This window comes from Ictidomys tridecemlineatus, chromosome 4 (assembly GCF_052094955.1).
Source record: "Ictidomys tridecemlineatus isolate mIctTri1 chromosome 4, mIctTri1.hap1, whole genome shotgun sequence".
Lineage (NCBI taxonomy): Eukaryota > Metazoa > Chordata > Mammalia > Rodentia > Sciuridae > Ictidomys > Ictidomys tridecemlineatus.
This window is the reverse complement of record NC_135480.1, coordinates 206,551,470-206,579,005: the sequence shown is the minus strand read 5'-3', so window position 1 is coordinate 206,579,005 and position 27,536 is coordinate 206,551,470. Positions and strand designations below refer to the sequence as shown.

The window sequence follows — 27,536 nt, the reverse complement described above, 5'->3', positions numbered from 1 at the left end:
GCCTATTCAGTTTTGAGAGTAGGAGAGACTGTGTTCTTTTTAAGCTTGGGCGAGTGCAGCTTTGTCTGTGTGAGTTTGTTGTGCTTGTTTAACAGAAGCTCTTCCAGGAGACTGCTTGGCGCAGTGCTGTTCTCACACAGGCATGGCAGAGGCTTGCCTGTGTGCGGCACTCAGAGCTGAGAAGCTTCTAGAATGTGTGCCTCCTGGGAGGCCAGCTGTGTCTGTCCTTCAGCCAGCTCCCCAGGCAGATACCGGCATTTGTTCCTAAACCAGCGTTAGGCTGGGGTGTGGTTCGGTGCTAGAGCACCTGCTTGTTCAAAGTCCCGGGTCCCATCCCAGTACCATAATCAACAAACAAAGGAATAGACCATCTTGAAATATCTAAAGATCCAATCCAAATGGTCTGTTGATAAGGACACTGGGAATCCATGTCATGCAGCAGTGGTATTGTCCCAGGGCCTGACCCCGAGTTACCTCACCCGCCTCGCCCCTCTCTCTACCCCCCAGCCCAACCTGCCCCTCTTTAAATTCCTTGAATGTGCCTTGAGAAGTGTTAGGTACTTTTCCTTTTGCCTCCAGTACCCAGACTCACTGGCCTGAGCCTGGTATGGGTCAGAGCCTGTGTTTCACTGCCTCGGGAGAAGGAGCCCCAGGTGCCCTGGCTGTCCCAGGGCCTCCCATGCCTGCTCACTTCTCTTCCACATGTGGCTGGGCGTTGCCAGGTCACGGGCTCCATGAAGACATGCAGTGCATTCTCCTCCATCCCGGAGTCACCCACAGAGCAGGCACTGCCTATGGTTGGCTGGTGGATGGGTGGGTCAGGAGCTCGTGTCAAGGACCACCAGTGCATGCCGCTGTCTAAACAGGCACACTTAGCCACAGCACGGTCCTGCTGTCCGCTTGGTGGTGTGTGAGGCTGAGTGGTACAGGTAGTTTCTCTGGGAGCAGTAGGAACCTTGCTGGAGGGATGTAGGTGGGGCTGTGTACATCTCCTGGTCCATTAAGTTCCTGGATTGTCCTGGGGACATTGTTGAGGCTCCCAGTACACGTAAGCCTCATGCTTTAGGGAAATGGGCGAGCCCAGGTCTCAAAGCTGTTTTTTTAGTAGCCCTAGGTGGAAAGCAGACCATTCTTTCTGAAATGTCATTTCTCATTAGGTCAAAGCATATGATCGCTTTTCCTGTTCTTCCTGGCTGCTACCTGCAGTCAAGTGATATCAGCCAGACAAAGAGCACAAGCCCTAGCCCCCTGTCAGCCTGGTGACGAGTGCACAGCCAGCTGCCTGCCCACAACCTGATTTCTTAAAGTCTGTGGTTGAGGTCCCCGGCTTCCCGGTCACTTCCAGTGCCACACCTTCCGCCACAGCCTGCGCTGCCCCTGGTCCTGCAGAGGTGACTGGAGAGTGCTGAGCCGGGTGAGCCCAGGTGCTGGTGCTGGTGCTGGAGCACTCTTATTCACTCTATGTTCCTGCCATTCCTGCTGTGTCTGTTGGCTTTCCTTTGACACTTCTGTGTTGGAGAACCACAGGGTACGTGAGACACACACGCCGTGCTAGATCGTCTTGGGGTGGGGCGGCACTGTCACTCTGCATCCTTTAGGCAGCCTGTTGCTTGCCAGGCTATCTGAAGGCTCCCCAGGAACCTCCTCGGTGCTAATGAGGAACGAGGCTGCGTCAGGATGAGGCAGATGGAGAACTGGCTTTGTCTGATAAAGGGGACTCATGTTGTTAATTGTTGCATCGGGATTTTTCTCTCCTTCATACTGTACCTTTGGCCATTTTAATATATCATCCCAATACCTTTTAACAAGGCCAGAGAAGACAGTGTCTGCCAATGTGGAAGTGAAGATGAAACCACACACGCTCCTTCCTTCGCCCTCTTTCCCTTACTCCTAGGAGCAATTAAGGGCAGTGAGTTGTTGGTGTCCATGATGATCATTCTAAAGCAAGGGCCTCGGGCCCCAGGCAGCCCTCCTGGGACCAGGCCCAGGCCTTCATAGCCTGACTGTTGGGAAGTGCTGGACTGTGTCCAGATAGAGCTGAGGTAGAACTGAAGTGTGGTCAGGGAAGGAGACCACTTGCCAAGAGAAGAAGCCTTCACACGTTGGCAATGTGAGAAGCCAGATTAAGAAGGCAGTTAGGGATAAGTAGGAAGGAGTCATTGGAAAGTTCCAGTCCTGCTTTCCCAAGGGGAACTGGGAGCAAAGAAATCAAATGTAAAACATTGAACTATCTTCAAAATAACGGCTGCTGTATAGTGAGGCACCAGCCCACGGCCAGGGAAAGAGCCTGGCCTGTGGACCGCTGCGCTGGGGCTTTGGCAGAGGGAAGAGTGCAGGAAAGGGGGTCTGGCTCAGACCAGGCCTTCTCTTGATGCATTGGCTGTCCATGGTGGCCCCTGGGAAGTGGAGCACAGAGACCTCCTCCCCAGGAGGGACAGGCCTGGATTGGGCAGCTCTAGGTTGTCCAGCACGTGTGCTGCTTTCCTTCACCTCCCTCCGCCTCCTGGGCATTTTTCCGCTTGGAACGCTGTTGTGCCTGTGCCGCTCCTAATTTCCTGTCCTCCTGGGGAAGTTCCACTGTGCCAGGCGGCTAGGAGACAAAGGAGCTGAGGTGTAGGAGTCACGGGAGTGTCAGTGCAGCACCCCTCGCACTGTAGACTTCTTGCTCTTCTCGGGGCGTGCTTGTTGGGTACAGTGGGTCTTGCGTTCTGTTTCACTGGTGTTCACGGAGGATCATCTGGAGATGGGTCGCTGTTTACTCAGTCACGCTAACTCATGTTGCCAGTTTTTTGGCGGCTCCAGCCAAGCTCTCTTGCCTCTGACAGCTCTGCACTCTCCCCTTCCTCCTCTGATTACGCAGCCCAATCTGTCACCCGGACAGCGGGGGCCTGTACCCTGCTGATGGCTTTCCACACACGGCAGTAATGACTTTTGGCAGGCCGGGAAGGCGTCAGAGGCGCGTTTGCTGCGTCCCTTCTCAGAGAGGCAGCAGGCCCCCTCTCCCTGTTAGTAAAAGTGCTTTGCGAGGTTCTTGGGTAAATAAATGAGTCATTTTAATCCAACTGACAGCCTGGCACCTGAGCAGGCTGCCTTCCATCTGTACTCCTGGGTCTCATGGAGGCAGCCAGTTGTCAAGCCCGGGCCCTCAAGGCCTTGCTGGTGAGTGTCTTTCAGAACTGACTTTAGCGATTCTTTTGCCCTAATTAGGTTAGAGGGATGGAACAGGCGGCGGCTGGACTCGCATTCTGAGAGCAGGCGGCAAACTGCGGCCTTGGGAGTCTCCAGCAATCTTTGGTTCCTGTTGATCTGGGGCTGCTGGCTGGAGCATCTGGGAAGATGGAGCATCTCCTGCTTTCCGAGGTCCCTGCCCAGGACTGGGTGGGTTCTGATGGGGCAGAAGAGTGCAAAGGGGCTTGGGTTGCCACCGCCTAATCCCCACCGTCTTCCTTCCTGACAGAAGGCAGGACACACGTGCACAGGGTTGAGGTCCTTTTTTCACATAAACTGATGCGCTCTCCACGGCAGCCTCACAAGACAGAGAGGGCTGTGCTCTAGCCTCTGTGTGGGTGGCCACTTGAGGCTCAATTGACTTGACCCTGCTAAGCCAGTGGCCATTCTCCCTGTTCTGGACCACATGACCTTCCTCCTCAGCTCCTCCTCACTCTCTGGTAGCCACGGCTGGGCATGTTCAAAAGAAGCACTCACGGCAGTGTTGGCTCAGATCTGGGCAAGAGCCCAGCAGTGGGCAGCATCACCCATGCCAGGCAGCAGGACCCAGGAAGGCAGTGTCAGCCAGCGGTGCAGGGCTGGACCCCACCTTCAAGCAGGCTGCCGCACCCCCCGCCACTCGCCTGTCAGTGTGTAGGCGCAAGGAACTTCCCGCGGGTCGTGGCTGGCTTTGTTTTATCCAAGTTTCCTGATGGAAGTACTGAACCATCGAGCGTTAAATGTTTTACAAGGCCTATCTGTAGAGCTCAGGAGCCCCTTACCTGCAGAGCACTTAATAAGAGAAATCGTTTCCTAACAAGAGCTTTGCAGGTGGGAGAGTCCGTCAGCTTTCCTGAAGCCGTCGACTGTTGGTGTAGCCAAGCTGGTCCTCTCCTCTCAGATGGGAACACTCAGAACATCCTCTCTCGGGGCACTTGTGCCAACTGAAAACACTGCGGGTGGTTGACACACCTGTGTGCCAGCCTCTGCTTGCACACTTACAGGCGCAGCCTAGCACACTCCAAAGGAACTAGGAGTTCTCAGAGCGAGTAGAGAAAGTGGTCTCTGAGGTACCTCCGGGTGAGTGGTACAGGACAGCGCCTCATTGAGTCCCCCCTCACTCTGGGCGCACAGCAAGCCTGGTCTTACAGGATCTTGGCATGGGATTACTTTTCAAAAAAGCCATGTATATCATCTGAATCCTGGTGATACTTAAAAGTGGTGGAGAACCTGTTCCTTACTGAAGGGTTTCCCAGCTGTGCAGTGGAGGGGAGGGGTGATAGAAAGCCATCCTTTGTGCCATCAGGGCCACTATTGGTGCAGACAAGAGCTTCAGTGGAAGCCGGAGCACTCAGCGGAGGTATCTTACGAAGCCGTGTTCCCAGGTCTCCATGTTCCACCTCCCATTCCCTAGTCATTGCCAAGAGGAAAAGTCCCCTCGCAGTGTCAGAGCCAGGTCCTTGCCCGCCCAGGTCAGACCACCCTGACGCCTCCCATAAGGGGTCCTGGGACACACACCACCCTCAAGTCGTGTCCTGCCAGCGTGTGGTGTTCCTCGAGACAGCCACACTCTTGAGAATGTCTAAAGGAGTCAGTGCAAGGCAGGGGTGCTCTGGTGAAATCTGGGGGACGCCGCAGGGGTCTGGGCTGTGTGTATTTGTGTGAGGTCCTGGGACTAAACCAAGGGTGCTTAACCACTGAGCCACATCCCCAGCCCTTTTTATTTTGAGACAGTGTCTCACTAAGTTGCCCGGGCTGGCCTTGAACTTGCAGTCCTCCTCCCTTGGCCTCCCCAGTTGCTGGGTTCCAGGCGCATGCCGCCACACCCAGCTGTGTGATCTGCTACACGCTCCTGGATGGGCTGTTCACGAGGAGGTGGTTTTGTTCAGTGTTGGATTTCCTAAAGCGTGCTGGTGTAATGGTTATGTGGCGTGTCCTTTCACTTAGGAGATACCCAGTGAGTCTCCAGGGCTGAAAGGTGGTGGCAGTGTGTCGGGGAGGAGGAGGCGCTGAGCAGCAGCAGCTGCTGGCTCTGACCATGCCACCGATGCCCTCTGGGGCAGTCTTCAGCTCACCTGGGCTCTGATTTTCTGAATCAGAATTTTGGGGGAAATGATAGCCAAACCAAGGGAAACGCAAAGAGAAAGTAAAATCACCTTGTCACCTTGGATCCCCCAGTCCAGAGATGACCCCAGCTGGCCGCTGTGCCCGCCAACACCACCCGTGCCTGCTTGAGCCATCTGTCCGTCTGTCTCTAGTGGTTTGGTTTTTCTTGCTCCTTTCTTCCCCCAATGCTGGTTGAAGGCATCAGGTGGCAGGTTCTTGGAGTCCTCCTCGGTTGAATTTGGCCAAGAGTGCCCCCGGGGTGGTTCAGTGTCGTCCTCCCTGTTTGTTGCTGGAGTTGGACCTGGACTCTGAGGTCTGGGTGTCAGTTCTGCCGTTGGTCCCTTTGACGAGAAACAGTACAGGCAACGCTGCTCACTGCTGCCCGAGAGCTGCTTCTCCAGCTGCTCCTAGCGGCTCCACTTGCTTCTTAATTAGCCCGCATGTTCTCAAGTCCACGTTCACTGAAGGAGCCAGTTTGACTTCCACCTGTGCCTCCTCCCCTGTCCTCTTCCTGTCCTATAGCTGTTTCCATAAGCTTTGGGGGTTTTCCTGGAATATAAGCAGGTGTGTGGGTGTCCCCCAGTTTCCAATGTGGGAGCGCACCCGGCCCACTCAGCACATCCTGGCGTGTCCAAACCAGTGTCCTGAAGCCGCTCTTTCTAGTCCACTACATGGAGCGCAGCCGTCTCACGCGTACTGTCTCCTCACACTGCGGGAGGAAGAGCCTTGTGTGTGTGTGATTTTGTGTTCTTGCCGTTGTACCCTTCTAGAATTGAGATGGTTCTGGACTGCAGGGCAAGTGCAGGGCAGTGTGCATGGGATTTTGAATTACCAAATTCCCCACCGCAGGGCTTGGTACCATTTTGCATTCCCACCGTCTGTGGGCAAGGGGGACATGGTGTCTTTTTTAATGGTGGAATGTAGCCTAATCTAACATGGCCTTGGAGAAGTCCCCCTCTTCTTAGCCTGGACATGTTATTTCACCTCTTAACTTTGGTTGCCTCATCTGCCAGATGGGGTTGTAGTTGTTTTAAAGAGCTGTTTTGAGGGTTCATTGAAATAATGCAGGTAAACCAGTGCTCAACCCAGTGCCTGGTGTGTAGTAAGTGCTCAGTAAATGTCAAGTGAAAATGTTCCTGTTAGACCAAAGGGGATGCTGAGTGAAGATTATTGATAGACTGGGAGCGTCCGTTTTCCAGGCCCTCACCAGCAAGAGACTTAGAGGGAACAGAGAGTTTTTGCTCTCTGGGCAGTGACCAGTTAAAAAGAAAAAAGAAAATCTCAGTTGTTTTGGTCTTGGCTGTCTGGTTTAGCCTTTGAAGTGATCAGCAGGCATGGCCTGCCTTCTGACTTAGCGCTCAGAAAGGACAGCGGCATGCTCCACCCTTACTGCCCTTGAGCTTGACAGACAGTCCTGAGGAACACTTGGCAGCTTGCAACACCTCCCCCACCCCTGTGAGTCCCTTGAGGAGGGGCATTCCAGCAGCCTTACTGCTGGCCACTGGCGTTGCTGGGAGGATGGGTGGGGCAACAGTCCATGGACACTTGCTTCATGGGCAACTATTCAGATGGAAGGTGCAGTCCTTTCGCAACCTGAGTTATTAAAGGGTTCTGTTGAACTTGCCACAAAGATTTTTTTTTAGCCACAGAGGGATGTGAGTGGGTTCCTGACCTACTGAAGGTGTGTCTTGAGTTGTGTGTGGGCAGGTTGTGGGGTGAATGAACCTTCAGGGTGTATCCATGACTCCCAGAAAGTCAATAGACTCCTTCTAAACATGCTCTTTTTTCTCTTAAAGGATGTTGCAGCTCGTGGCTTAGATCTCCCACAAGTCACATGGATTGTTCAGGTAATTTTTTAGTAGTTCAGGTGTGAACTTGAGGCTGGAATGTATGATTATGAACAGATGCATTGGCCTTAAGTAGAATAATTATATCACCCTCTTGGGTGTTGCCCTGGTAACCAGGCAGCAGTCAGCCCTGTCTGCACAAGTCTTCTGGTATCTTTCCTTAACCCATCCCACCTCCCTGCTGTAGCAGAACAGCCAGGAAGGAGGTGGCAGCCTTGCTTCTGGACCGGTGTCACACACCAAAGTTTTAACAGTCTGAAAATCACAGGAATTATCTGTGCCCTTGGGAGGCCTCATTGTGTCCAGAAGGAGATGGCTCAGCTGTCCTGAGAACCATGTCCATGTGCATTGGCCTGCAGGGAACAATTAAGTCCCTGACACCATCTTATACACACCCCTAGCCAGAGACACTTTGCCAGTGGGTGCAGATGTCAGCGCTGGAGTCCGGTGGGTTTGCTTCCTGTTGTTCTTGGTTAGTGTGCAGAATGGTGTCTTCAGGCCTTTCTGTATGTGGCCAGAGGACACTGGCCTGTTTACGAGAATCGGGGTTTGTTCACATTTTAGTGGAACTGCATGCCTGTGTCTGGCTGGGGAACCTGATCTGCTCGTAACAGGTGATCACTTGGGGACTAGAGGCGTTGTGTCTTCTTTTTTGCTGGCCAGAGTGAATGAAAAATGAGAGGAGAGGATAATTTTAATGTGCCGGAGGTCAGACACAAAATTGATCATGGAGGGTAGTGTACTATAAATATTGATTAGTTTAACATCCTTGGCCTCCTGTACAGTGGGCTCACATTGGCCCTCTGATCTGTGGTTCATGTAGCAGCAGAGAGAAAAGGAAACAGTGACTCTGGTCATTTACCTTTAATGATGACAGTTACTGCCGTCAATGACAAACACACTGTGCCAGGGTGCTGCCGAGTTGGCGTGGCTCTTACTCCTGTGTCAGGAACGCTCCCCTGGAGCAGAAGCTTGGCTGGCCCCCCTGCAGGGGACTGAGGCCCGCTCCCGGGGCCAGCAGTAGAGGTGGACTCTGCCGGCACCATGGCCAGCCCCCTTCCTGTCCATGCCACCTGGCGTCCTCTGCTGCCTTATCCCTGCTGCTGCCTCCTGAGGAGGGGGCCGAGAAGCCTACCCCACCTGCTGCACCTGCAGCTTGCACATCCCCTCAGGGAAAAAATGCAAGAGGAAAATGAAGAGACCCATGGAGAGGGGAGATTAGAAAGGAGGCACTGGGATGAGTGATGTCTGGTTCATCTGGAACCTGGCCACAGCTCGCTTGGTGTGTCGGAGCCTGTTACTTCAGTGAGGCCAGGAGTGTCAGGACGGAGTAACTTTTCCCTGTGGTTGTTAGGGTGACCATAGCACCGGGGTCTAATTCTTGGGCTACCTGCGGCAGGAGAGGGGGTTTGCACTTGTAATTATCGGCAGTCCCTTGATCTGTGAACACCTTTGTTTCTGTTGCCCTGTTCAGTACAGCGCCCCGTCTTCACCTGCAGAGTACATCCACCGGATTGGAAGAACCGCCCGGATTGGCTGCCACGGGAGCAGCCTGCTCATCTTGGCTCCTTCGGAGGCAGAATATGTCAACTCGTTGGCTGCTCACAAAATCAAGTGAGTCAGAAGCCCGCATGGGCTTCGGCTGATCTCACCTAATTAACTTCCTGTCGCCTTTTACAGTGCATGGCCCTTGTAAGCTGCCGACGAGCCATTAACCCTTGTGATCCCTAAATGAGTCCCAGAATAGCCAGTGGCAAAAACTAGAGCCCTTAATGCCATCAGCACCTGACAGTTCCCATTGTGCTGCCAGCGGAGTCAGGATCCGTGGCACTTGGCTTCTCCTGAATAACGAGGCCCGTGTTGGTATCTCTGACTCTGAGTGAGCATGCCCAGCCTTCCAGCCAGCTCCTCAGGCCCTTCCTATTCCCAGTCTTCATTTCCTGTAGTTAATGTTTATAACTTCAAAACAATAAGCTTCTTACCTACAGGTGACCCTGGGAGATATTTAGAGGCAGTTGAAAGGGCTCTGACTGCATGTCAACGGCCAGGATTTCCCAGCCACCACCTCAGTGTAGCAGTCAGACAGCAGACCTCAGGCCTGGGAGGGTACGGAAGCCCCCAGAAGCGACTCACTGGTCCACACATGGATATGTTGTGTCTTCCATGAAATCCTGGCACCTGCAGTAGCAGTTCAGTGACGGGCTCCTAAAGGTGTGCTGTTTTCATCACAGATCTGCTTTGAAGGATTTCTTGTGCTCCAACACAGCACAGTGATGGATAAAGGTATTTTTGGAAGCACAGAAAGAGCCCTGTGTCTGCCCAAATGGCAGTTGTGACTCTCAGAGCAGCACTGAGGTCGGGGCTGTTCTGGGCACATCTCAGCTGTGCTCCTAGCTGCTACGGCTGGTTTCCTATAGTTTCTGTGCCCAGTTTTATGTAAAACAACAAATAAAACTATGTGACATTTTCCCCTCTAAAGTACAGAGCTGGGAAAATGACTGTACTATACATCAGAACTAAACTGTTCAAGCAGACCAGGGGCCAGGTCTGATTGCTGGCCACCCCCAGGCCAGGGCTGCATGTCTGTCCCAGCAGTTCCCCTCATGCTCTCAGCCTTCAGAGCCCTGCAGGCAGTAAGACTTTCAAAACCCTTTTAAGGCTGTTCGTGTGGACTGAGGCTTGTTCTCAAAACATACCTGCCTCCTTTGGTGATCAGGGGTGAGTAGTAACCTGATCCTGGGGTTAATTTCAGATGGGCCAAAATAAAGACTTTGGGTTTTTCTCTTCCTAACTTGTTCTTTTCCCAATATGATCTGTCATTGAAGGAGTGGTTTTTTGTTTTAGGAAGGTGTGCATGGTTTTGTTATGAGAGAAATTGCATGTCGGGCTGGGGATGTGGCTCAAGTGGTAGTGCGCTCACCTGGCGTGTGTGCGGCCCGGGTTCGATCCTCAGCACCACATACATACAAAGCTGTTGTTTGTGTCCGCGGAGAACTAAAAAATAAAATTTTTTTTTAGAAAAGTAACAATTAAAAAAAAAAAGAAAGAAATTGCATGTCAATCAGTTGATGGCACCTCAGGCAGAGGCGCTTGGAAAGTCCTGGCTGGGTTGAGATGGAAGCCCACTGATGGAGCCAGGTCCTCTTCTTCCACACTGCAGTTCCCATTTCCTGTCCCTCTCTGGTTCCTGGTTTGTGTGTCTCTGTACCCATTCATGTCAGCCTAGTCTCCTTGGGAAGCAGGGCCACAGTTGTAGGCCACGTGGCCTTCCCAGGGCCTGAGCGAGCAGCATGGTTCTTTTATGGTCCTTTTTTTTAAAAAGATTAATAAATAAACACATTCATGTCTATTGCTATGAAGGGTTCAGATGTAAATCTAAAGCTAGAAAGGGAGAGCAGTGTTAGCCAGGCAGGAGTTATGGGGGCCAGGTACGATCAAGACGGGACAAGTGCAAGCCATTCAGTGCTGTTGTCTGGAAAGCAGACCACCAGCCTCAGTGTGAGACTCTACCAGCTCACTGGGCGTGCAGGGCCGGGGCCGGGCCCGGGCCCTGGGAAGGGTGCCTTGTGCTTCCCAGAGGGGGAGCCAGGGTTTCCGGGGCCACATGGAACTTCACAAGGAGACTGGGTTGGCTAGCCAGACGGTGGAGTCGCACGCCTGTCTTGACTCCTGCTTGAGGGAAGGCTGCACACTGCCTGTCTACAGGTAAACTGTGTCTTTGATTTAATACAAGATAAAATAAAACCTAGTGAGAACTGGTTCAGAGTGCAGTGGGAAGGTGCAGACTGGAACATTTCTGGAATCCAAAAGGCACACTCTAAAGATTAAAAGAAGGTGCAGAAGGAGGAAGCGTTTTGTGCCTGAGCACACAGGAGCCAGGCGGCAGGACGCCGGGTGGCTGATGAATTGCAGAGAAGATGCAGGAAGGCAGGCAGAGGCTCTTGGCAGCAAGGGCATCACAACAAATTGCTGCCTACCTTCATGTACGGGTGCTGTAGAGCGCGTCCTGACAATTAAGTTTAGCAGACCAGGCAAGAGACAGGTGCCCTGGGCCACTGCTGCCATGCCTGTGTGCCCAGAACTCTGCCTCTGTGTCCTTTCGACTTCTCTGTGTTCACCAGCTCCCTGACTTTCCCTGCTTCCCCTTTAAATGTGTTGATAATGAAAGTCATGACTTCATTAAAATGAAAATTCTGCATCAAACTGTGTATATCTTAGATCAGGCATAAGACAGACCCTGGATTTATTTACTTTTTCCATCTCTTCCCCTGGCAAGGTGGGTGATTCAGATCTGTTGATAAGACCATAAATAATCACTGTAGATTTGCTTTGTTCCTCAGAAGCAGCAATTTCTTAGAAATACAGAAAGAAGGCCCTTTGAAACTGGAAATCACTCCAGTTCCTTCTCGGTTCCTGAGTGCCTAGGGCAGTGCTGTTGGTGCTCCAGGTGCCCGGGCCATGCTCTGGCCAGGGGGAAACACTGGTGCGTTGAGAGCGTGGCCTGGCTGTGGCCTGTTTCACTGTGTGTGTCCCTGGCTGTGGGGACATCATTCTTCCTTCCTTTCCCCCTATTTCAAGGTTTCACTCCAAGTTCTTAGGTTCTTTTCCATTTGTACCCTGCCCCCCAAGAAGAAAGGTGCTGGAGAGAGCCAGGTGAGCTAGAGCAGGACAGGACAGGGCTGTTGGCACCTTGAGGCTCCCGGGAGGAATGGGAGCAGCCCCAGGTGCTGTGCCCGCCTCTGCCTCCTGCCTTGACTCTGGCCACTGCCAGGGCCTCTCCTCTGTGGAGCGGGGACTGGGGTGGGGGCTGGGGAGCCAGTGGCAGTCTCAGTAGTGGTGTTTTCATGGCCTTGTGGGGGGACCTGTGGGGAAAGGGAGGACAGTCCCCTACCGTTGCAGAGGCTGCTGCTCGTGCTGCAGTGTGCTGGTACATTAAAAAGACTGCAACGGATCATTTATCTTTTTATCTGTTTTCTCACTCAGAATTGTTTGTTCCCTTTCTCTTCTCCCTGGAAGTAGTATTTCAGAGTTCAGATGGCACTCTCGACTGTGGGCCTGTGTGTGCGCCCTGCTCAGGGCAGTGGCCTTGGGCTCACAGGTGCAGTGTGGGCTTTCCAAACTTGTCTCTTGTTCTGCTCAACTTTTGTTCACAACGGAAGCCGGTTCTGGTTTTAGCAGTTTGTGCGTAGGTCTTTGGCCCTTACCCTGAACATGTAAGCAATGGAATAGTGGCGGTTCTCCATGGCAGGAGCAAAAGAGGTGCTGAGCCCAGGGGCTGGGCGACTGGCACCTGTCACTGGAGTGTCCCCAGCATGGAGGGCCTTTGCCTGCCCGCTCTGCCTTTCTTCTCCTTCCTCCTTTCACATTCTCTAGGATGTTTATTTCATCGTCTGCTCAAGTCGGGGTAGGACTTCAACAAACAAGCCTACTTGTGTGGCATTCAAGATTGATTAAGAAATGATGGCACTGTCCCTCTGAAGGGGATTGTAGATGTGCACTGTCTTCCATTCAGAGAGGAGGGCAGTTGCTGGACGTTCCAAGAGCTGCAGTGTCATGGGGGTCCTCTTGTGCATGGATTAGCTTGAAGATGGACGGACCGGTTTTATGCATTGGGCTTGGAGTGTTTTTGAAAAAGTAGAGTGTTTACTTTGATGTGTGTTTCCTTTTACAGCATTTCTGAAGTTAAGATGGAAGATATTTTGTCCATTCTGACAAAGGATGATTGTTTTAAAGGAAGAAAAAGAAACCACGTGAGTCTTGTTGATTGTGCTTGTTGCTGGCCGCTAAGGCTCATATCTGGCCCTGGGGTGGTGGAGACCTTGTGTGGGAGGTGCCAGTTTTCTTCTGTTAAGCAGAACTCACATCTCAAGGATCATGACCATCAGAGGAGGCCAAGTCTCAGATGTGTCTCTTCCTCCTCTGAGCTGGATGTGTGCGCTGGTCCCGTCCAGCTAATGGGCTTCAGTCTGTTCAGTCCAGGTGGCAGCAGGCTCCCCAGAAAGATCTGGGCCTGAGCCAGTCCAGGGCAGTGTCACAGCTTAGCCCTGGGGGTCATTTTGAGGGTGATTTAACTAAATGCTCCTGCCCTGGACAGCAAGGCAGGAGGAAGGCTTCTATCTGCCTCACACACGCTGCTTCACCTGGTTTGTAACGCATGGTGCCGCCACACAGGAAGAAGATCCAGTTTCCGTGTGGTTCTGGGTGGAGGCTGTGAGTCGTTCAGTGGCCCTGAGCACCCTGCACAGCTGCCTGTCAGGCCCACCCACCCTCAGGTCCCCTGTCCCCTCCAGCCCTTCACTCAGTGTGCCCTTACCCACACATGTGGGTAGTGTCACTGGGTGTGAGTTTGTCACATTTCTTGACTGTTTTGCATTTGGCTTCTTATGCCTGAGGATGGAGTACACAGTCAGTCTGCAGTGTGTCTTCACGTGGATCAGACACACTCGAGACAGAGACTGGCCATGACTGGTCCTGGCCTGAGTTATAAGTTGACCTGATCAGAGGAGAGGAGAAGGTCACAAGGTTTGCTGCTGGAGTGTGTGTCTGGAACCTGGAAATGTGCCAAGCTGTTACCTCACAGGATCCCATTTAGTCCTCCTAGCAGCCCCGTGAGGTCACCGTTGCCCCAGCTGACAGTGAGGAGATTGAGACTTGGCGAGGAGCTTTCATGAGGGCAGAATGGCACTCACTGATCCTTCTGGGACTCAAAACCAGGTCATTGGGATTCACAGGTGGCACGTTGGACTGTGCTTTGTGCCTTGTACGCACAACCAGAAATATGAAATGGTATTGCTTGGTTTTGTTTTGGCAGTACTGGGGATCAAACCGGGAGCCTCACATGTGCTAGGCAAGCGCTGTACTTCTGAGCTCCGTCCCCAGCCCTAAACTGCCTTTTAGATTTGTAATCTTAGCCACTTTCACAGGTGTGAAGTCTCGTCAGTAAATGGTACTGCAACAAAGATAGTGGTGATCAAAAAGAACTATTATAGACATAGTTCATCAACAAGGTGTGTGAGCAATTTTTCTTATAAAACATCCCTGCTCTACTAGACCTCAGACCATCCCTTGTCACGAGTATGTTCATTGTTAGAATGACCAGGCACCGTGTAGATGATCATCGGTCTTGACACACTTTGTCACTTGGAACTACTGCAAGTTCTCGCTTAGGGTTTTTGTGGGCTTTAATGACCCACAGTGCTTCATCATGGCTGCAGTTGGCTCTGTGGGATCAGCTGGGAGCATGGGGTGCTGCAGAGCTAGCAGGGCACAGTGGTTGGGGCAAGGCCTCAGACTCCTCATCTGTCGCCAGCTGTGAGGCTCTGGCAGGTCTTGGACCTTGCTAAGCTGGCCCCTTCCTGTGCAGAATCAGGAGACAATAGTATCCTTCTTGAAAGGAGCACAGAGGGCTGGGTGGGTACAGGGCACAGCCCAGAAAAGTCTGTCCCTTACTGCTATTAATGTTGTAGCCACCCAAGAAGGTAGCAGGTGTAAAGTTGAAGCCCAGACTCAGTGACATGGGTCTCAGTGCACTGCTTTTTTTTTTTTTTTCTATTTCTTAATAAGTGGAACATTTGCATCTGCCTGCTCTCCAGAAATAAAAGCCAGAAGGGAAATTGCAAAATGAGAGAGTAAAAGTTGGCTCCGGCTTGACCATACATGTCCGGTTGCAGACCCGCTTTGGTTTCAGTCTTTATCTGGGAACATAGACCTCTCTCTCTCCAGGGAATGAGCATTGTGTCCGTCTGTAGAGCCTTTCCTGAAGGACACGTCCCCAAGCAGGGCACAGAGCAGCTGTATTCCCTCTGCCCTTTCAGCAACAGCCTACGCCATTTTTTTAACATCTGCCCTTCTGTGGACTTGCAGCATCAATTCTTCTCTTAAGCCTTTTCCCTGGCTGGAGGCCAGCCTCAGGGATCTCCCGAGCCTGGAAGAGCCGTTGTCGGTCTCAGGGAAGAGCGTCCCGAGTCGGCAGACCTGCGTTTGAATCCTTGCTTCACAGCTGGTAGCTCTGTGGCCTGGGCATTGTGGAGAGTGGGAGTGCCCGCTCAGAGCACTGCTGTGGGGTTTAAACAGCAGGGTGGAGAGAGCTTGCAGGTTGTGGGCCTGATCTTAAGGCCAGAGCCGGTCTTAGCCCATCGTGCAAGGCCTGCCTAAGCTGGAAGTGAGCTTAGATACAACACTTTAAAGATGTGGTCTTTTTTTAAAAAAAAAGGAAAAAATGTTAATAAGCAGGGTAGGAGTTTCCCTGACACTAAATAGTGAACTTAGAAAATTAAATTAATCATATGGGGTTCCAGATGTCATGCCATTAAAGAATTTAATTGTGGAACTGAGTTTAACTTATATTTAAAAAAGAAAAAAAGAAAAGAAAAACTGAATCAGTTACTAATTACATAGGTCTGTATCCTGGGAAAGTGGCTTATGTGTGCAGTCAGTGTCGGAGGTGGGAAGAGCAAGGCAGATGCTGAGCACCGCAGCTTGCTCTGTTCCGCATGAGACGCAGGCGCCCTGGCGCCCCTTGCTGCTGGGGCTCTGGCAGGGCACCAGGGCTCGTGTATGTGGCTAGTAGTCTAGCCCCTCACATAGAGCTCAGGCCCTGGCTGCAGCACCCTCCTCTGCACCCAGCTCGACTGGAGTCCATGGTAAATGTCCCTTTGGCACATGAGTTTTTGGGCTTCTGTGAACAGAAAGCGAGTGAGTGAGGCATCTGTAAAATGTATATTTCATATTTAGGTGTATGAAATATACATAGCTTCCTCTTGGTGTGTGTGTTCACCCACCTACAAAGAGAATAAATTTGATCTTTCAACCTGACTGGGAGGCACTCAGAAGGTTCTGGGGACCGAGGGGTAAAGCGCAGCTTGGCAGGCAAGTGATTAAAACAAAATCTTTCCATTTAGTTAAAGATACCTTGGAAGTGGGCGATGTGGGCAACGCTATGGCACGTGCCTTCCCCACCACTGCCCCCCAACACTGCAGCAGACTGGTCCTGCCCAGTTACCAGGCACCTCTGCTGCTGCGCTTTGGGTGTGAGATCTTCACCACCAGAGAGAGCATGCACACCCCAGCGTATTTTTCTTACAAATTTTTTGTCCTGTGAGGTGTGCCTACAGACTTACCCTGACAACAGACTGTCACAGCCTTGCGAGGTGTTAAAGTCAAATCAGAGCCCTGGCTCGGCGTTCCACTGGTCTGCTCTTTCCAAGATCTGCAGGACGTTAGAGATAGAGGCAGACTGTGCGGATGGACAGTTGGATGTGTGTCTTCCTAAACTACCTGTGGGCTGCTGGTTGCAGACTAGCGTCATTAACCAGCTCCGAGTTCCAGGGCATCTGTGTGCCCGCGGTTTTGACCCACTCTCATTATAGGTACCTGCCTGTCTTCTGGGGTGGCAGCGCCACGCAGTTCTGCCCCATCTTCAGTTTCCACCTGGCTTCGGCCCACCCCGCCGCCCCGCAGACAGCTGAAAAGCCCCCATTGGTTCTCAGGAGGGCTGTCTTAGAGTATTTCTGCAGGTGGGGGTAGGGAGAATACGACATGCTTTTTCCTAAGTATAATATGTTTTCTGTCATTAACTTTTTCTTATATTTTACTAAAACTGACCTCATCATTTCAAATATGTGAACCTAGTTTGATTGTTTTTTTCTACGTATTTCACTTGTATATACACTTGCGTTATATATATATGGTGGGGTTTTTTTTTTTTTTTTTTTTTTTTGGTTGGGAAGAAAAGATGCCTCATTTTGAAACCTAAAGGGGGGAATAAGAAAAGCCCTTTGTAATATATTGCCATATTATCACTAAATCCCCTGACAGTTGTGACACAGAAGCAAGTCACCTGTCACTTAAGCTTGAGGTCTCTTTAATTTTCTCCTGGAATTCGCACCAGGCTGTCTTTAATTTGAGGCCTTTATTGGAATTCTGAACCTCCCTGCCTCCCTGGCTCTCAGATCTATTCTGAGAGCTGTTACAGAATGTATACAGTAACCAACAGAAGGGATTCAGAGCGGGCTGCGGCTCTGTTTACTTAACACTCTAGAGGGATTCTTGTGCTTATTCGGTCCTGGCTGCCCGGCTTTCAATATCGCTTTGACAACCATTCTGCCCTTCTCATTAATTTTAAACAGTTAAAACACAGGAAAAAGAGGAAAAAGTTTTCATTATTAAAGTGCTTTACTTTTTAATAACAGAGGATTCTGTCCGCCAGGGGAAAGGGCATTCTCACTAATTTCACATTCATATTAAAAGAAGGACGCGGGCAAGGTGACAGTGGTGCTGCTGAGGTGGCTTCAACGAAAGGAGGGCAGTGGGAAGAGTTTGCATTTCACATCGGTTAAGGGGGGTCCTTGTTAATGACAATAGCAAATGTCCACTTTGGTAACACGGTTTCTGAGTGACTCTGCTCTTGACATCCTAGTGGATATAACCCTTAGGGGGACCACATACGGTGGAATCAGCCAGACTGTCATCAGCCAAACAGGTCGCAGGGGTGATTTGACTACACTGAAAACATTCCAGGTTGTTAAGTCTCTATTAATACAGAGAAGAGTGTCGATCCAGAGAGAGGCTCTCACCTGTCCCCCTTGTTCTTCCTCAGTCACCCTGAAGGGTGGAAGGGAGCCAGGGGTGTCCAGGTTGGGCCCGAATCTGGCACAAATACCCCATGCTCCAGAGGTGAGGGTGGAGTCCTAGGTCCATGTGGACTTTCCCCCGCAGCCTGTGTGAGGCTGGGGTGCAAGTGGGGCCACACATGGGCACCGCTCCATGGTGGGCATCACCTGGCCTGTGGGCCTCGAAGGCTCAGGAGGCTGTGCTCTCAAATCCCAAATGCACCTTCAGTGGGAAGCATCGTGTTTGTGTTAAGATATAGGAGACAAAATTCACTACTTTTTAGTGGAGATATTTAAAAAGTAAATCTTTTCTCTGGTATTATGAAATATGAAAAGGAAGTAATTTTACCCTTCATGACCCTTCTCCATCTGTGGGTCTGTGAGTAGAAACAGTACTACGGTGGCCCAGACTTGCTGTGAAAGCCCGGTCCGTGATGGGCTGCAGGGAACTGGCTCTAGGAACAAACAGGAAACTTCTAGGGATCCAGGGAGTATGCCCTGCAAACCCAGGATAGCAGTGACTTTAAGGCTGAATTTCAGGAGGTCACTGGAATGCCCTTAGGGAGGAATTGCCATTTTCTACTGGTGAGTGGGAGGGAAGGGAGAAAATTTACAGAAATTTATTTGAAAACAGCTTGTATTCAGTGGTGTTTTCAATACTACATTGGAAAATTCCAGGGTGTCTCCAATGGTCTTTGGTTTTGAACATGAGTGATAAGAGGTCATGAGGAAAAGTAAGTAAATAAACACACAGACCCAGTCTGCCCCTCGCAAAGCCACCCGCATCTTTGCTTGACTTCAACATCTTGATAGCTCTCTTTTTTCCCTAGTAATATTGAGAGGATTACCCTCGTTGGCCCCTGGGTGGTTACTGTGTGGTTTTACTGTTATTAAATCTATTATAAACTGCTTCATTATGCCTGACTTCAACTCTGTCTCTCCTTTAATCCTTCCATCACCCTCCCAGAAATCCCACGCTGCTGGCCCCCAGGAAATCCGTGAGCGAGCCACAGTCTTGCAGACAGTATTTGAAGATTACGTACACTCCAGCGAGAGGATGGTCTCCTGGGCAAAGAAAGGTCAGTGGATTTCGCAGGTGATTGTGGAGGACCAGCCCAGCAGGGTGCTGACCCAGCCTCACTCCCACCCCCGCTCGGGTGCAGAGGCACCAGCCATCACTGCTTCCCGTGAAGCCTGCAGTCTCCGTGATTCTGCAGGCCTGGAAGGAGGCATGAGGGGCTTTAGAGTGATATTAAATGTTAATTTCACCCTTCCCCATCCTGTGCACAAATGAGGCTTTACCTTGGCTTACATCAGGGCCAGAGCTTTGACCCAAGTCTACAACTTGGAACTTGGAGATCTATTTTCCTTCTTTGAACACTAAATGGAAGAGGTACGACACATCAGTTGAATTAGTAGTTGAGGTGGAAATTATAAGTAAAGCCCCGGGCTTCAAGTGTTCAATCCAGACAGTTCCTGTTTGAAGATGCACAGAGGGGTGGCCTCTGCTGTGGGGGCGTGGGCCATGGAAGGTGGCATGCTGGCAGTGGCCAGACCCTCTGTAGGAGCAGTTGACCCGGGTAGCCAGTGCTGGGTGAGCTGGGCAGGGTGGAGGAATGTCTTGGCTGGCAATGGTCGCTGTGCTGACACGCCTTCCTTCGAATAGAAGAAGCAGAGTTCTTTCTGTTACCCACGATTTTGAGAAAAATGCCCATCAGGCTAACCACTATAAAAACTCTGTGGCACCCTTTCTTTCTTTTTTAAATAGAAGTATCTGGGGCTGGGGTTGTGGTTCAGTGTGAGAGCGCTCGCCTAGCACCTGCAGGGCCCTGGGTTCGCTCCTCAGCACCCCATAAAAATAAATAACATAAAGGTATTGTGTCCAACTACAACTAAAAAATAAATATTTTTTTTAAATAGAAGTATCTTTTAAAATCATTTATTCAACAATAATTGTTGAATCGGACACCATTCTGGGTGCTTCAGAGACATGAAGGACCAGGACAGACATCCTCACCCCCGTGAAGCCAGAGCGTTAGTGGGCACAGAAGCAGCAGCGAGCATGAAGGTAGTAAGTTGGTGGCAGCGCGGTGAGGGCTGTGGGGAAGTAGAGCAGGGCAGGGGATGAAGGGGCCACAAGACAGCCTGCCTCTTAAACAGGAGGCTCAGATTACGCCCCATCGTGGAGGGGAACCCAAGAGCAAGATGAGCAAGAGCAGGAAGGGTGCTCCAGGTATGGGACCACCCGGCAGCTGAGCTCAAGGAGGGAGGGTGGGGAGGTGGAGTCACAGAGGGCCTGGAGGTGGCGCTGAGGTTTGGGGTTTGACTCTCAATGGGACAGACGCATCAGACGGCTATCAGCAGGGACACAGTACGATCAGGCTCCTGTCCTGAAAGATGAGCTGGCTTCTGGGGAGACAGGGCCCTTGGGGGCAGGGGCAGCCATCATGAGACTGGGCATGGACTAGTGTGGCCATCATGGATCAGGTGAATAAAACAAGTGCCAGAGGCAGAGCACTTGCCTCCCATGCATGAGGCCCTGGGTTCCATCCCCAGCACTGACCCAAAATCCCACTGCAGGTTATCAGTTATTTCAAGTAACTGTCATGTACCTTAGCACATCATGAAGGAATGCACGAGGGGAAAGATGAAATCCCTGTAATTGTCACTACGGGTAGGACGTAGCCTTCTAGTCTTTTCTGGGATAGTCTTTTCTGTCTTAGCTTCTCCAAAAGTGAACTCAGCGATTCCTAGGGGTCTTCCTAGTCACCTCTGAGTTCTGGAATATTTCAAAGAGGAATGAAATACCTGTCGCAGTGTGACTTTACAGAGTTGCCACCTCTGATCAAATCTGGGCTGCCAGCCTGCCCAAGTCCAGGGCCACAGCAGTCTCAATGGAGAGGAGAGCAGGCCCACATCTTTGGATTTGGGTGTTGTGCTTTCTGAGGACTTTGGCAAGACTGCGGTTGATGGAGCCACCTGGGTCCTCCCAGCGGGTCATGGTGTGTCACCCTGCAGAATGTTCAGGAAACAAACAGCAGATGTTGTGCCACAGCTGTGACCTCAGCGCCTTGGGAGGTTGAGGCAGGAGGATCACAAGTTCAAAGCTAGCCTCAGCAACTTACTTAGTAAGACCCTGTCTAAAAACAAAGAATAAAAAGGGCTGGGGACGTGGCTCAGTGGTTAAGCGTGCCTGGGTTCAATCCCTGGTACCAAAAAAAGAAAAAGAAAGAAACAAGCAGAGTTACTTTTCTCCTGTTGTAAGGATGTGGGAGCAGGGCTGCTCCCCAACATTATGTGCTGAGGGAAGTGAATATGTCATTTCCCTCATTTATCATCAGTTTCCTCAAAGGCTGGAAGTGGTGGGAACAGCCAGCCCTTCACTTGGTCTGCTCGCCCGTTTCAGCCTCTGGCTTTTCTCTGTTCTCTCCCTGCTTCTTTGGCTTGGGACCTTGGGCCCCGGGAATGCACATGCGACTGCCACCTCTCAGGAACTGAACACAGTGCAGGTCGGCCTCTGTGCCTGTGGGTGGTGCCGTGCCTCCCTGCTGTGCCATTTCGGAGTGGTCTTGTATGAGTGATGGTGCTTGCTTTGCCTTTATGACCGGACACTGTTAGAAATGGGGCCCGGTGCGCTTGTCTCCTGTGTTTTCCAGCCCAGTCACTGTTAGTGACCAGCTTTTAGGGGGAGGTGGGGTTTGGGGGTTTTAACCCAGGGGCGCTTAACCACTGAGCCACATCCCCAGCCCTCTTTATTTTTCATTTTGAGACAGGGTTTCACTAAGTTGCTGAGCTGGCTTTGAACGTGATAGTCCTCCTGCTTTAGCCTCCCACATTGCTGGGATGTGGAGGCCACCAGCCCAGGTGTGGCCAGCTTTTACTGCTCCCAGCTTCTAGGAGCAGTTACCTTGTTTTTTTCTCATTCCTTAATCTCTTAGTTTAGGGATCCAGGTACCATAAAGAGTGGTAGCATGCATTTGAACTGCAGGCTCCCGAGCAAAAATGAGGAAAAATGGGTCTTTTGGTGGCCCGTGACCACTGCTCCTACGCTTACTCCTTTTCATCTTAGGCCACCCTGGAGAGCAGGACCCCCGTGTGGCATTTTGCCTATTCTTAGAAGGGACACTTCTCAGCCCAGAACACCCATGCCAGGGATGGCAGATCCCTGGGATCAGAGCAAGCTGGCCCTTTCCCAAACCCTGTGTCTCCGGGAGGGTCAAAGCAGAGTGCCTCCTTCCTGCATCCTCTGGGAATAGTCGCTGTCGACCTCAGGTGGGAAGGTGGGAAGGTGCACATGCCTGTCCCACCCACCTCCTACCAAAGGGTGTCCTGAGGAGTTGGGGTTGACCTGCGTTTGTGAGGCTGTCCCTGTCTGCCTTCTTCATCTTAGGAATCATCTGTGAGATATCCCTATTCCTGATCCAGATGTCAGGACTGAAGAAGGACAGATGTCCATGTGGGTTATTTTAAGTCTATTCCCCCTAATTCGTGTACCTTAGGTAGTTGTCTGGAAGTCAAAATCTGCAGCAGCTGTGGACTCCACTCTCATTGCCTGCAGCTTCATGTGTCCACCCAAATAAACATCTCCTCTCCAATTCTCCACTTTCTGCTGTGTTGGTGCCACAGCTCTGTTGCTTCTGCACATTCTGGACGCTGCCAGCATGAGCCGCTTCTACCCGGCTGCATCAGAAACCCCTGCCTCTCTGAATTAGCCTGGCACAGGAGTCCACGCAAGTCCACAAGGACTGCCCACTGTTGCTGTCCCCGGTGAGATGCGGGCCTGGAGGACAAGGAGTCAGTGAGGGTGTGCAGCAAGAGATGCTGCCTGGCCCCCTATCTGGGAGGAAGCTCTCCCACCATGCTTGGCAGTCTCCTTATCCCTGTGAGGCTTGGCGCTGGGCAACCGCGTCTCCTGGGACAGACACCTGTGCTGGGCGTTAAGGTGATATGAGGAGGACCAGGTGAGCAAGGTGGGGGCCTAGGGCTTGTCTGCTTGTGCAGGGGTGTGGTGGGAAGTGAGGAGGCCTTGGACCAGTACCGGGGTGACCCTGTTCTTTAAAGTGCAGGCTCTTGTTTTTCTTGTGTATGTCCGGAGTTTGTAGACCAGAGTAAGGGTTGGGGTTGGGGTTGGGGGAAGGAGGGAGGGTAGAGCCGCTCACCTCTTGGCCTTCGCCAGGGTGGGGCAGCATTCCTCTCCGAGGGCAGGGCTGTGTGGCTCTGTGGCTGGGAACCCCGTGTCAGAACCCTCCAGGCAGTGCAGTCCATTTGAAGTGTTAAAGATTCTCTTTGAAAAAGCTAGTCCCTGGTTATTAAAAAGGGAGTGAGCACGGATTTAAGAGGGGTGCCGAGAAGTTGCCGTGGTTATTATTTCTTATCGATTGGGAAAAGGAGTTCACTTTGCTCAGTAAATAGAGCTTTGATGGATTCCCAGGATCCTTCCCGGAGCTGATCTGTTAAAATGACACTTTTTATTACTGTTCATAAACGCCGATCTCCAGGTGCTGCTGGGATATTGCGCCTAAGCTGTGGGCAAACTTGCCAGTCCAGTGGCTCAGCAGGCAAGGTGAGGGGGGCTGGCAGGTGCTTCCTCCTCGTCCCCGCAGTGCTGGGCTCCAGCTTGCCTCGGGGGAACAGGGTCTGGAAGGATAGCAGGCAGTGGTGGCACGCAGAACACGCTTCAGTACGTGCCCCTTGACCCTGCAGGCCTGAGCAGGGGCAGGCAGCAGTTTCCAGCGTCACTGGGAGACAGTCGGGAGCTGCACACAGGAAAGCCTTTCCCAAAGGAGTGTTGAGAGGCAGCTGGTGCTGCAGCCCCTGGGAGCCAGGTCTGGCTCTTTGCTGGCTGGAACTGGGGTCCAGAGGAAGCACCCCTGTTCCTCACTTCAAGTAGGACTGTAGCTCTCTCTACACAATGCTGGATGGGCTCTCCTACCTCTGGCCATCCTTGGGACAGACTATTTCCTGGACTGTTTTAGATATTTAGATATTTAATAATTTTCCTTTTAATTTTTTTTTTTTTTTTTTTTTTTTTTTTTTTTTGCATTTCTTTTGTCATTTTCTGTTTTACACGTTCTTTTAGTGAGTTAGACATGCTGTGTTGGTCAGTCCTGGACACTGTTGGAAGAACTTGGTCCTAAAATCCCATGAACATACCAGGGGCTGGGTGGTGATAAGTGTGGACAGGGTGCCAAGAAGCACTGTCATATTCATAGTGAATAATAAAGCCTTTTCAACTTCCTGAATTTTGAAATGCACGCATTAACCAATACAGCAAATTCAATCAGGAAAAAAATTTTCCTAATATAGCTGTCTAACAATTCCCTCATTTTTATAAGAAGGTGATGTCCTGTGTGATCAACTCTTCATTTCTTCACCCATTCTCACCTTATTCATTTATACAACATTTGTCAAGTGCCTGCTGAGCACCAGGTGTGCACTGGGTCCCGAGACCACAACCCAGAAAAGAAACAGGGTCCTCTGCCCTTGGATTATTTCAAATTCTGAAGTAAAATCAGAGATCGTGTTGGTTTTATCAAGTAATTGTGACTATGATTGTTTAGGAATTTTAAATATACGCAGAAGTATAGGTTTAGGCCAACTGTGTTATAACTGTCCTGGTTGGGTTCCATTGCCTGGGGAGATAAAGACCTGGGGTACGCAGCAGTCTGGGGGCTGTGGGACTCCAGGACCCAGTCCTGACAGCCTCTCTCATCCCTCCTAGCCCTGCAGTCCTTCATCCGCGCCTATGCTGCCTATCCCAGGGAGCTGAAGCACATCTTCCACGTACGATCCCTCCACCTTGGGCACGTGGCCAAGAGCTTTGGGCTCAGAGATGCACCCAGGAATCTCAGTGTCTCCACTGCGAAGAAGAGGAGGGCAAACCTGAAAAGGTAGGGCAAGCTGAGCCCGGTGGATCCGAGCAGCGCCAAGGAGTGGTGAGGTGCTGCAGTGGGCTGGTGGCCCAGCATGCCTTCGTATTTGTTTTTTGTGGTGAATTATCACTAGGATCTGCCTATTTCTATGTAATAAGCACCCGAAATAAGAGGAAAAACACCCAGTCCCCCAGAAGTTCCCTGGCGTCTCTGTCGGGCCCGCACAGTGGGGACTGTGGAGCACAGAGTCCTCACAAGTTGTCCTCGTGTCCTAGTGGAGGTGAGCCTCGGGGCCGGGCAGTGGATTCCTGGTGTACTCTGTGATTATCCCTGATAACAGGCCTGTCCTCCTGAGATGGGAAGGCTGAGTGCCAAGCCTTGGGCTCCAGGAGCCAAGGACACCCAGGTGTGCAGCACACCGGCCCCAGGGGCTGACGCTGGGCTGAGACACCTTGGTACTGAGGGCTTAGAGCAGTGAACTCGGCCTCTTTCCCCCAAAAGAGAGCGTCCCGAACAGCAAGAGCTGGTAAGAGGAGGCCCAGAAAGGGGTGCTGCCCCTGTGCGCTGCGTCTGGCCGCACAGTACCAGGACGACCACCCATCAGACATCATTAGAAAGTCGTCTTCTCCTCAAGGATGAGGTGTTCTTTGAGCACCAGGCCTAGCCCTTGCCGTAGCTGGAGCTCTAGAGACCCCACAAGTACTCTGCAAGGAGCCAGGCACAGGCAGCACACTGGTCTCAGCCCTGTGACTTGAGGGCACACAGGGAAGGAGTAGGCACAGGCCTCTCCTGCTGCTGCCTGAACCCGTGTGGAATGACAGCTTCAGAGTCGGGGGACATGGACCTCAGTTGCCCTCTGATGTGCATTGCTCAATATCTCAGAGCCTCTGTCTCCTCACCTGCAAAAGGGAGAAGAAAGCCCGTGTTAGTTTTGAGATCAGGTGACACAGGTGAGTACACCTTTCAAACCAAGTGGACAGTCAGACAGCTAGAAGGCAGAGGAACGAGGTGCCCGGCTGGATGACCTGCAGGCGAGACCTCTCTAGGCTCGGAACTTGAGGGTTCTTCCTCACGTGACCTCTCAGGTAGGACCAGGCCCTGCTTGTGCTGAGAGGCAGGTGTGTGGAGTCCTGCATGTGCTGTGTGCTGTCGCCCCCTTCTCGCTCCACCCCCAGGCCTTGTGGCTGGGCTAGGACTCCAGCGCCCCAGACTTGGGTCCCTGTCTTTGGTTTAGGTGTCATTGGTACCAGCACATACTGCAGCGAAACCACGGGCTCCCCAGTCCATGTCTGACAGGCCTCCTAGCGAGAGCGTTTAGCCTGAATATCCTGCCACCGTCTGTAAAACACTGGCTCTTTGAGGAGGCGGGAATGGACCTGCCCAGTGACAACTGTTAGGAACAGTGCCTCGGTGTATTTTGCTTTTGGAGAATACAAACAGTCCCCACATCTTACTGTTCTGACGATCTGCCTTTAGGATGGAAACTTCACAAGTAAGTCTTGGCCCAGACAGTAGCCCCTCTGCCCAGAGCGGCCATCCTGTCTGGCCCCGGCCCCAGGACACAAAGCAGGAGGCAGTTGGGCAGGGGATTGAGGCAGCATTGTCCTACCTTGAGGAGCCGCTAGGGAGGGAGCAACTGCCGCCTCCTGCCTGAGCTGACCCTGGCTAACAGATGGGCACCAAGACCATGATACCCCTGTGAGCGGGGGATTTAACAGGGCTTTATTCAGGAAAGAATGGGCTGATTAGCTGATAAGGAGCATGTAAGATGGTGTGGGGCCGGCCTTTGATGTCTGGCTGGCGCGGCAGGGAGCTGGGTGGTGAGTGACAGCAGTGTGTCATAGGATTACTTGGCCGTGACAGTGCCGCTCTCTGTTCTTGCCATGTCACCACTCTGCTTAGCCACCTCTTCCGTTGTGCCCTTCTTCGCCAGGCCCTTCCCTCCCCACTCTCCCACCCTGCCTTTCCTGAGGATGCAGTGGGCACCTTTTGTACTGGGGTCCTTGTTGCTCCTGGGGAGGAATGTCTGCAGCTCCCCTGCACACGGACCGTGTAATTGTGGCCACTGTGAGCGGCAGAGAGACCTGGCAGATTGTCACACCTCAGTCGGGCTCGAGCTACTGCAGATTGCTCCTTTTCAAGGACTGGAAAGAAAAGTCCTTTAAACCTCACAAGGTGCAGAGAATGGGGCTTGGCCACAGTTGCCATGCTGAGCCTCTTCTGAATCCATCTGTCAGGAAAGAGAAGGGCCTCCCGTGTTCTGTGAGGGGGATGATGAGCAGCACTGAATCGTCCACACTCATCCACTCTCTAGAGTGCAGCTTTCACCGCCAGAATAACTGCACATCGAGTGCAAAGCTGTGATACCTGCTACCAAGTCCACCGCACTGAGCCAGAGCCCTCTCCCTGCCACCCCAGGCAGGAAGTTCAAGCTGCTGAAGTGTGAATTGAGGGTAGGGCCGAGGACTGTTGACCATCAGGCATTTCCACTCAACATGAAAGGGACTTGGCGTTCCACCTTGCCTTTATTCCTTCACTCCACCGCATTTTAGAACAAGAAAATAAATAATGTCTCCAAATGAGCTCTTAATAACTAGATGTCTGTCACCTTCCAGGCCTCAGTTCTGAAAGGGAGCAGTGTCTTCCCCTGCACCTAGGGATACAGTCGTAGCCACAGAGCCTCTTCTGACACTGACACACACACCTGTCCACACGGCCCCTCCCCAGACACCTACGCCGCACACACACACAGTGGTGCTTTGGTGAGATATTGAGAGGCCCCTTAGCAACATCCGGCACAGAACAGCGCCTTCCTTCTGTGGAGCAGTGCCTGTCTTGAAACCGAGTAGGCTCCACAGCTCCTGGGGAACAAGAGGACACGTTCCACCCAAGCT

General features: G+C 51.9%; 1 protein-coding gene across 2 annotated transcripts in view; it reads left to right on the top strand.

Annotated features, from left to right (window-relative positions):
• Window positions 1–27,536, top strand: part of Ddx31 (DEAD-box helicase 31) — a 60,873-nt gene that overhangs the window by 21,572 nt on the left and 11,765 nt on the right. Inside the window, exons 15-19 of one of the 2 annotated variants that reach the window (XM_078048522.1) lie at window positions 7,110–7,160; window positions 8,635–8,774; window positions 12,832–12,910; window positions 18,738–18,849; window positions 24,492–24,660. In XM_078048522.1, the coding sequence (XP_077904648.1) occupies window positions 7,110–7,160; window positions 8,635–8,774; window positions 12,832–12,910; window positions 18,738–18,849; window positions 24,492–24,660 (551 nt within the window). Of the gene's footprint in view, window positions 1–7,109; window positions 7,161–8,634; window positions 8,775–12,831; window positions 12,911–18,737; window positions 18,850–24,491; window positions 24,661–27,536 lie in introns of those variants that run through there. The other variant, XM_078048523.1, reaches the window with a different exon arrangement.